The sequence below is a fragment of the Thunnus maccoyii genome, chromosome 19, assembly GCF_910596095.1.
Source record: "Thunnus maccoyii chromosome 19, fThuMac1.1, whole genome shotgun sequence".
Lineage (NCBI taxonomy): Eukaryota > Metazoa > Chordata > Actinopteri > Scombriformes > Scombridae > Thunnus > Thunnus maccoyii.
In genome coordinates this window covers 26,529,434-26,540,203 of record NC_056551.1, presented here as the reverse complement: position 1 = coordinate 26,540,203, position 10,770 = coordinate 26,529,434, and the positions used below count along the sequence as shown (strand labels likewise).

At 37.6% G+C, this 10,770-nt stretch overlaps 1 protein-coding gene across 7 annotated transcripts; it reads left to right on the top strand.

Annotated features, from left to right (window-relative positions):
- Window positions 1-3,757: 3,757 nt before the first annotated feature.
- On the top strand, window positions 3,758-10,768 carry tmem150c (transmembrane protein 150C). 7 transcript variants are annotated; one of them, XM_042395457.1, is made up of 11 exons: window positions 3,758-3,885; window positions 4,109-4,179; window positions 4,305-4,360; window positions 6,948-7,102; window positions 7,411-7,489; window positions 7,665-7,718; window positions 7,968-8,009; window positions 8,119-8,186; window positions 8,491-8,615; window positions 8,718-8,895; window positions 10,426-10,768. In XM_042395457.1, exons 5-11 carry the CDS (start codon window positions 7,416-7,418, stop codon window positions 10,566-10,568), a joined length of 684 nt encoding a protein of 227 aa, XP_042251391.1. In that variant the 5' UTR covers window positions 3,758-3,885; window positions 4,109-4,179; window positions 4,305-4,360; window positions 6,948-7,102; window positions 7,411-7,415; the 3' UTR covers window positions 10,569-10,768. The 7 variants fall into 7 exon arrangements, with proteins under 7 accessions (XP_042251391.1, XP_042251390.1, XP_042251394.1 ...); XM_042395456.1 differs by having other exon boundaries at window positions 6,945-7,102; XM_042395459.1 differs by lacking the exon at window positions 3,758-3,885 and adding an exon at window positions 3,898-3,973 and having other exon boundaries at window positions 6,945-7,102.
- The last annotated feature ends 2 nt before the right edge of the window (window positions 10,769-10,770 follow it).

Here is a 10,770-nt window from a genome sequence, read left to right as displayed (position 1 = left end):
TGTCGGTCGTTCGTTTCACACAGAGCTCCGTTTGACTCGCAATGCAAATGATGAAGAATTCTGAGATGTATGAAAATACCGTTAAATTCTTCTTTGTGCCATTTAAAGGTGCAGTGTGTAGAATTTAGTGGCATCTAGCGGACTCGGCAGAAATGGAACATAATATTCATAAGTATGTTTTAATTAGTGTTTAATCACCTGAAAATAAGAATCGATGTGTTTTCGTTTGCTTAGAATGAGCCCTTTATATCTACATGGGGAGCGAGACCTCTTCCACGGAGCCCGCCATGTTTCTACAGTAGCCCAGAAGGGATAAACCAAACACTGGCTCTACAGAGGGCTGTCCGCGAGTTTGCAATCTGCAACCTCACCACTAGATGCCACTAAATCCTACACACTGGTCCTTTAATGTTTTCAACTCAAACACAAGCCATGATATCAGTCTCACTCAGTGGTGAAAGTAAATTCTGAGCCCTGTGCAAAGATGTTGCAAAGTAGAGCTGCAACTAATGATTGTTCATTATCGATTAATCTGTTGATTATTTTCTCGATGAGTCGTTTGGTATTTAAAAAATGTTGATCACCGTTTCCCAAAGCCCAAGATGTGACCTCATATGTTTTGTTTAGGGCTGCAACTAACAATTATTTTCATTATCGAGTAATCTGGTGATTATTCTCTCGATTAATTGATTAATCATTTTTGTCTATGAAATATCAGTAAAAAGTAAAAAAAAAAAAAGTTTCATGATATTCTAGAGTTAAAGGTGACGTCTTGAAATGTCTCGTTTTGTCTGATCAACAGTCCAAAACCCTAAATATTAAGTTTACTATCATATATGACAAAGAGAATCAACAAATGTTCACATTTGTGAAGCTGAAACCAGAGAATTTCTGGTATTTTTGCTTAAAACAGTGACTAAATCAATTATTTGATTATTAAAATAGTTGCTGATTAATAGTTTGTTGATTGATTAATTGTTGCAGCTCTAGTTTTTGTTTTGTTCACAACCCAAAGATATTCAGTTTATTATCAGGGGGCAAAATAAACCAGAAAATATTAACATTTAAGAAGCTGGAACCAGAGAATTTTAGCATTTTTTCCAAAAAATTACTCCGAACAATTAATCGAATATCAGAATAGTTGCTGATTAATTTTGTGTTGATCGACTAATGGTTGCAGCTCTATTGCAAAGAGCAACAAATAAAAGGGCTAGACACTATTTAACAAAAATACTACATTTAATCTACCAACAAGTTACACTAAACATCTGTTTTAAAGTCAAACTTGTAGCCATATGAATTTTATGAAAAAGCAACAATCCAAATGAATCAAAATGAAATCTCCAAACTGACAAGTAGTTCCAGTTTATTGGATCATTTCCCACCAAATATGGAAAAACCTATATTTTCATTCATTCATGATTGGGCAGGATGGGAAGACTGGTTTTAATCAGGAATTAAAACAAACAAATAAGAAAAGCAAAGGGAGATTCAGGAATTTTAAGGGCATTTCTAGCTACATACATTGAGATGTTAAAAATAAAACTAGTCAATTTAAAGAATCAAGCTAATCTATATAAATTAGGTTAATAGCAGACTAGCATGTTTTTGGCTAAACTGCGTGATGATGCAGTCATTAAAGAAATACGAGCTTATTCGTCTTTATAGTCTTTTGGTTTTCGTGCACTACAACAAAGCTCAGATATCTTATAATCTATAAAGACATAGAATTTTCTCTTAAAAGTACAAAGTCATGCTTTATTTTTTACATTTAAATGCATTATTGCTTGCATGCAGCAGATAAACACAGTGTGATGCAGTTTAGAGAAGAGATTCAATGTTGTTTTTAACATCAGGAGACAGAATATGGATTAATTTAAAATTGGGACATAAAAGTCCTTCTTACAAGCAGATAAATTCTGAGAGTGCCAGTTTCTTTTAACACCTAATCTGACTTTTTTTGTACTCTAAACCCCTCTTTCTGCTTTTACCGACTTACTTTCACCACTGGTGTCACTACATAAATGCACATTGGACCAAGACTTTGTCATTGTGTGGGATATGTCAATGCAAAGCAATGCAATCCCATTTGTTGAGGATGTTTAAAGTTGTTTTATTTCACTTTATTTCTGTTTTTTTTTTTTTTAATTCATTTTTTTCAGTGTAATCCTGATACTCAGCAGAGTGCAATGGACTATTAAAAAGAGGCTGTGCTTTTATGGAAATTTAAAGTATGCATGCTTAAACAAAACGCTAGCAGTCGTCTTAAATGGCATTGGAGGTAATAATTATCTGCTAATTCATCAGATCAGACCTCAGAAGGAAATTGGAAGGAGACATGTACTTGATTTTCATTCCAACTATGATGAGGGCTGCAGTCTGAGTGGTCGACCTGTCTCAGTCTCAGTTTATGTTGTTAATAAAAGAAAACAAGTCTTTGTTTTAGATTGACTACATGCAATATTTTCAATAAATAGTATTTATTTACAATATGATGTTGCGTGCTTTTGGTTTAAGTTTTTAACTCGTGAAATAAAGGATTGTCAATGACATTAAGATGTAGCCAACAGGTAGACAGAGTAAAATATGTTCATAAGACAACACCTACACAGACAGCGGTGGAAAGTGCTAATCAGCAGATATTATGCTAACATGCTAAAATAAGAGGTGAATAATTAACTTGATTTGTACCTTTAAAAAGAATCTTAAATTTTCAAATTCAGAGGTTCACACCAAACATGCAAAAACCATGAAAACCATCTCTTTATTTATACTTTTAATTAGGAGGTTAAGGCATTTTAAGGTATGAATTACAGGATGGTTTTCATGGTTTCTGGTCAGTTTTAAGGGGTAAAAAACCCGTTAAATGGACCAAAACATATGAAAACTACACCTGAGTATGGTTTATCAAATTCAAATAAGCTTTATTGGCATGACAGATCAGTAACCTACAGACAGGTGACAAATTAAAGGAAAAACCAACATAAAGTGTCTTAGTAAGGTGTTCATCCTCCACATGCCGCCAGGACAGCTTCAATGTGCCTTGGCATTGATTCTACAAGTCTCTGAACACTTCTGGAGGGACGAACACCATTCTTCAAAAAGATATTCCCTCATTTGGTGTTATGATGATGGTGGTGGAGAGCGCTGTCTATCATGTCAGTCCAAAAGCTCCCATAGGTGTTCAACTGGGTTGAGATTCGGTGACTGCGAAGACCATAGCATATGATTCACATCATTTTCATACTCATCAAACCATTCAGTGACCCCTTGTGCCCTGTGAATTGGGGCATTGTCATCCTGGAAGAGACCACTCCCATCAGGATAGAAATGTTTCATCATAGGATAAAGGTGATCACTCAGAACAACTTTGTATTGATTTGCAGTGACTCTTCCCTCTGAGGGGACAAGTGGACCCAAACCATACCAGCAAAATGCCCCCCAAAGCATAACAGTCACCAGATCCCCTCACTGTAGGGGTCAAGCATTCAGCCTAGTACCAGTTATGAAATTAGTCTGAAAATAGCTCAGGGTTTATAGTGTTAAAGGCACAATCATGGGTATAAATTACGGGGGGGGCGGGGGTTGTAACCCTCCCATTAATCAAAACCGGCCAGTACAACCCCCCCAAATATCATATCATAATGATAAATGAAAAATATTAACTGTTATAAAACATGAGAAAGTGGTTGGTTTTCTTGAAGCAAAGAATAACATTTTTTCAACCCCTCCCCTCCCCCTGTATTGTGAGACTTGGTTGCGCCCAACCGTCCTCCCGCGTCTTCTCAAGCAGCAGCAGCAGCAATTGCTGCCGGTGAGAACAATAGCAGGAGGAGCAACAGAGGACCAACCAACAGTCTTAAGTCGTTGGTTGGTCAACAGGAGGTATGCCACTGCTATAGCTGAACCACTCATGAGTCAAATAACTGAATGAAAGTCTTATTTTCAGCTGTGTCATCGTGTTAGCTGAACTGTAAGCTAGCTAGGTTAACACTAGCCATCATATAATCAGACTACTTTTACTGGAGCTACTAGCTAGTTGCTAGTATCTTGCTAATGTTAGATATAATTAGATTTTATATCTAAGTTGTATCTTATATTTCATCAGATCCAAGAGGGTGAATGTAGCAGCAGGGAAGGCAAGATGACCAGAGAGAGAAAGGAGAGACAGGTGACCAGGTAATGAGGTCAAGGAGTTAAAATGCTGTGGCAAGCAGACACTGTTGAGCAGGCTGAAAGACATGTAAGTTTTCCATAGAAGTGTCTGACATTTGTTTTTTCTGGACCATGTGGTTTCCTCACAGTGAGAGACAGGACTGAGTGCAGCAGTCCGGCAGGCAGGGGAGTTTCAGATGAGCAGGTGAGAATATAAATGCTCTGGTAAGGACGCAATTATGACTACACAAATCCAACAAGTCAGGAAAATAACTTAAACATGAATTAAAAATATGCTTATTACATGGCTTTGTGAAATACTTGATTCTGATTGGAGACTTTTGAATCATGGAAAAGAGAAGGATAAGAGGAAAACAGCACAGAAGAAGCAAGAGAGGTTAAAAGACACAAAAAGCTGGACGGCACAGAGAAATCGACATAATTGAAGAAGACAGACATGAAATAAACACCAAACAGAACACGGTGTGGGCCGTGTTTAAAGGCTGGTTAACTGAAAGGAAAATGTCAACAGACTTTGACAGTTACGGGGCAGAAAACCTCAATTAGGTCATTTTATGCATCTGTTCAAAACTTATTCGATTGCTAGTTACATGGCAATTAGGGCTGGGATATGTCTACACTTTTCAAAGTTAAACATAATAAATTGTGCTACCTTTCGCAAAAACTGGAAAGACATCAGCCACCACGATGTACAGCTGCATCTGGCAAAATGAGGCAGAGAGACGCTTCCATTTTGAAACAGGATGAGAATGGCAATGAGTACACTTCTCTCGCCCACAACACTGAGACCAAAAACCACAAAGATGCCAAAGATCCATGTAAAGAAAATTACAAGGGGTGCATCTTTGCTGAGCCTGACAATCCAAACTGTCCCGTTGCCATTTTTAAAAAGTGTGTATCTCTTTGATTTCTACCTCCAACCACTAAAAAAAGACCAACAGCTGCTGAACAGACAAGCAGTGTGGTAATCTCGTGAGCCCATGGGGCACAATTTCCTCGTGCAAATGTTACCACAAATCAGCCAGGCGGCCGGGCTTTCAAGGAGGTACTCCAATCCCAGCTTGAGGAGCACGGCTGTCCAACTCCTCTCTCAGGCTGGTCTTTAGAGAAGGGAGTTAATGTCTGTGACTGGGCACAGATGTGAGGGCAGCTTGAGGAGCTACTGGACTCCTACTATTACAGAAAGGGAAAAGTGGAGCAAAATCCTGTCCTCCAATCCATCTGGTGAGCGCCTCTTCTAACTGCCTATCGCTACATACTAACTAAAGTGATAATCAGTAGTGATAATAGTAATATTTTTACCAGTTTTAACAACAACAATTGTGTTTCCAGGTGTGTCAACTACAAAGTCGCCAGCAAGAGGAAACATAGAGATGAATGAGGACAGAAACGTCAACATTAATATTCCCAAAGAAGTCCCATTCACCTTGTCTCACTTCACCATCAACGGAAATGTTCAGTTTAACTTGAATTATAATGCTAAATAGACTAATCTTAAGAAGGCTACAGAGTTTTCGTAGATATTTACGTTGCTATGCACACAGTTAGCCGTAGAATCTGAGAGACTATTTTTTTAGCAGAAGCAATAAAATCATTTTTAAATCAATATTTTGTGTCAGATTATTGATTTCTTTAGTAACAGACTGCTTCGTGTCGGGGTCCTGCATCACCCTATCGGGGTTCATTACACAATAACGTCCTGCTTGCTGTACATTATCCCTTACATATCAGATCCAAGAAGGTGAATGTAGCAACAGGGCAGGCGATACGTTACAAACAAGCACATAGGTCTTGGTCTGAAAAGTGAAAGCAATACAGAAGTGCCTTAAACCTGTATTCTCTCTAATGGCCAGCAGGGGGCGACTCCACTGGCTCGTAAAAGAAGTCTGTTTGTATAGAAGTCTATGAGAAAATGACCCTACTTCTCACGTGATTTATTACCTCAGTAAACATTTAACTTCTTTTCGGTGTTGCTGTTTTCGTCTTAGAGCTTTAAGTGAAGCCAATGCGGAAGTGCCTTAAACCTGTATTCTCTCTAATGGCCAGCAGGGGGCACTGGCTCCAAAAAAACAAGATGGTGACGGCCAAAATGCCAAACTCGAGGCTTCAAAACGGTAGTCCACAAACCAATGGGTGATGTCACGGTGGCTACATCCACTTCTTTTATACAGTCTATGGGCCTGACTGACTGTTGGTCTCCTGCTGCTGCTGCAGTAGTGAACATCTGCCCTGAGGATGCTGTTGTGTCTGACCAATCTCTTCTCTCTTCCTGCTACAACATTAACAGTTGTTGAAAGTCAACTGTGTACAGAGGTTGCATGTAGCTGCTCTCCAGAGAGCATAGAGAAATACTCTGAACGATGGTTAAAGCTCAGATTTCCTGTTGATACATGAGCCAACATGTTATTGGTTCCTTTTGAGATAAGTTATATTTAAACGTTTCCTGTATAACTCAACGATAAGTGAGACGTGACCACAAAACAACCGAAATTTCAGCTGAAAACTAATATCAGAGCTACATATCAAAGTATTTGCACAGAACATTTTGTTGGCTGCAAAGGAAAAAAAAACATTTCAATCAACAAAATATGAATAAAATTCCTTAAAAGCAGATTTAAGTAAAGGTTGTGGATCACTCTAATGAATAAAAACATGTTTCTCTATGTCTAAACAATAAATAAAGGGTTTTAAAAGGCACCAAAGTGAAATCTGATGGCTGTTAAATGAACTTAGTGTGCTCTAATATGTCCAAAAAAAACCCCACACAGCAGAAACTAGGTAGACGAGAGGAGGAGCCAGCAGACAACAGGATACTGAACGAGAGCTCCTCCTGAGTTGAGCTGCTGTGTGGAACTGTTCTCGGCTTCCTTCACTCCCAAACTATGAACTAAATCTGCACAAGTTACAGATTTCAGCAAAATTCGAGGTAAGCAGACTGTTTTCCTGTTTGCTTCCTGCTTGTTTTTTCCAGTCTGCTTGCTCTGCATGCACAGTTTACAGGCTGAGATTTGGGTGTGAACTATATCAGAACCTGCTTCTGCTCAGTTTAAAGAATTAGTGAAACCACGAAAGAGACACATTTTTGAACAGGAAACTTCATCCAAGTGTTGAAGAGCTCCAAAATGTTTGTCACGCAGTCGGCCCTCTCAGGTCCCTGCAGGTAAAAAGAGAACATACGCAGATAAAACACTAATAATGGACTTTCTCTTTCTCTTTCCCTTGTGTGCTTCACAGACAAGATGTGTAAGTGCAGCCTGTGGGCTCTTCTGCCTCTTATCTTCTCCATCTTCACAGCTGCCGGACTGTGGATGGTGTAAGTTCAGTTATATACTAAATACTGTATGTGACTACCTGTCTTGGCCTGTTTGTCACATACACAGTAGTGGAAGAAGTACTGAGATCCTTAAGTAGCAATACTGAACTGTAAAAACACTCTAAATGCAAGTTTTGAAGTATGTTCAGCTCATGTTCAGCACATGTTTTAACAGATACTTTGTAGCTGTCGCAGATGAGAAGATTGTACCTCTGAGCTCCCAATACAAGTAAGAATTAAACAATATTACAAGTTGTAATTTCCGATAAGCTGTTTAGTAGAAATTGCATGGAAATATTTCTTAATATTAGCAGATATTTTTAGTTTAACTTGAGATTTCTGCCTCCACCTCAGTATGACTGGAAAATAAATCAGCAACATCTCTTTCCAGCACAGCAAATAATGTTTTTTTTCATATATACTGTATATCTTTGGATTAAGTTATATAATTATATATAATTTTTAATTTGTTTTTTAGGAGAAGAAATGGATCCAAATCCTTATATGCTCCCTTCATCAGGTACGTCCACATCATTTACCTTTTTAATGAGAAAAGCTTTGCTGTTGTTGTAAGTGAGCTTTATTCTAATTAAGCAAATACAAAAAAATCCTCCTTCGTCTTCTCTCAGTATTGCAGGAAACTTTCCACCAGCCAGCTTCGTCTTCAGCGAGGTCATGAACCTGGCAGCGTTTCTGGGTAAAAGCAGTGATGCACCAGTGTTGATACATCCTGTTTATACATTGATAACACAAGATCCCACAGAGGCAAACACTGATATTTATAGGATGAAGCTCTACAGCACAGAGGAATACCATATATCAGGTTTTGGCTACACAGACAATTAGTAGAACCAATAAGTTGTCTTTTCATTTAATTTGGTGACAACAAGAAAAATTAAACTATCACCAAATTCATCCCTCAATCTATGAACAGATGATGTTTATAAGATACATATATAACAGAGCCAACTGTTCATATTTATATTTCTTCTCTCTTTCAGGCTTAATTATTGCCATCCTCAGATACGTTCAGCTGAAAAGAGAAATAAAACATTGGCTGAACGTCTGCAGTCTGGCGCTTTTTTCTCTCAGCTGCTTTGGAATGACGCTTGTTGGGAACTTCCAGGTAATACCCACCACCGACAGATAACTGTTTATACGCCAAGTCATAGATGGACTCATGGCAGGTAGAGAGCGAGTTAACTGATCTGTATTATTTGTGTTTTAGTTATTCCTTGAAGAGATGATTCACAACTTGGGCACCTTCATGACATTTGTACCGGGAACGTTGGTCTGCTGGGTGCAGACATATATCACTCTGAAAGCTAACTTAAAGAATGAAGGGAAGACTGTCGGAATCATCCGCTTCCTGTTGTCGGCATCCATCACTGTCTGCATGATCCTCTGTATCCTTTTACTGGAACCAGTTTAATAAGAGTAACAGACACATTTAAAAGGTAATGACTGACATATTGTATATAAACAATGATGGAAGAAGCACTCAGATATTTTACTTTACTTAAGTACAAAAGTATTAGCATCAAAATATACTTGATGTACCAATAGTACTCACTATGCAGAATGGCAAATTTCAGAATAATGATTATTATATTTATTAGATTATTATTGGATTATTGGATAATTATGAAGATAAGACTATTGAACCCTCGAGGGAAATTCACAAGTTACTCTGCAGTATGTAAAGTAATCTTGTAATAATACATCATAATATATTTGTTGATTATTAATCTGAATCTGCAAAATAACTAGTTACTAAAGTTATCAAATAAACATAGTGGAGTAGTAAGTATAAAGTAGCTGAAAATGGAAATACTCAAATAAACTACAAGTACCCCAACCAGAATACAGTACTGGAGTAAACGTATTCATTACTTTCCACCACTGGTTATGAATTTAAATATTATAAGACTGCAACCAAAAATTACTGTCATTATCGATTAATCTGCAGATTCTTTAACTGATTGATCGTTTGGTCTATAAAGTGTAAGAAAATTGTGAAAAATGCATTTTTTTTTACAGCCCACAGTTACATCTTCAGATTGCTTGTTTTGTTTGTTAAGAGTCCAACCTAAAAATATTAAGTTTATCATCACGTAACACAAGAAAAAGCAGCAAATTTTCACCTTTGAGAAGCTTGAATCATCAAGTATTTGCTTGAAAAATCAGTTAAAGATCCCCTACAGACAAAAATACTGACTAATAATGTGAGAATCAGATAGTTTTTCCACAAAAAAAGTTCAGTTTAACTGTTAAAAACTCAAAATTACAAATTACTCCTTGTTCCTCATTGAATAATCCAGAATCTATGAATATGTGCATATATTTCATTTGAAGATTTAAAGGACAAGGCTGCAATTTTCTATATTTTTCTTATTGTCAACAGATCTCATGTTTGGAGACAAACCAACAATGAACTGATCTACTTACAAGTATTGTGTGTGTATCCAAAGCCTGATATATCTTATTCCTCCGTTGATGAATAGCAGTTTTCAGTCTCCAAAGAGAAGTTCCTTGTAAGACAGATGCCACTGAGCATGTGCAGGAACGCAGCTCCGTTTACAGAGCTTCACTAGCTTCACAACCTCTTGACTTTCTACTACAATGTAAAATTCACTTCAGTACAAAGTCAAAAGGTTGTGACATGTAGCACAACAAGCTAGCATCTGACTTACACAGAACTACTCTCCTGAGACTGAAAATGTGATCGCTGTGACGTGTTTTTAATAGTTTTTGGACAACAACGGAGATCTACGGCACAAATTAATAAGATATATCATCTTTGGATACACACAGATCAGTTTTGTTGACAATAATAAAAATATAGAAAATTGCGGCCTCATTTTTTTTTTTACATTTTCTCTTTTCTTACTGTAATTCTTCGTTCGAGTGTCTCACCCTTAACTCAGCTGCTGCAGATTTCTCTCTGGTGTCTCAGCGCCTCCTCATGGAGGCGTCACGAAGCCAGTGGGCTCTGGTCATGTTCTTCCTCACCTTCATCGGCACTTTTGCCATCGAGTTTCGTCACAGCCGCTTCGGCATCAAGCACACGGACATTTGACCGCGCCGACTCAAGATCCTCAAGTCCAGCTGAACGAGACGCACGTATCTGACGATGACGTTTTCATTTCATCTGAACAAAAAGTGTTTTTTTTTAAAGTCACACTAGTGTTACCGTTAGCGAAATGATCACTACTTCATGTATGCATGTTTAAAAGTTATATATTTTTATTCATAAACATTTAAAAGTGACCTTTTTTTTT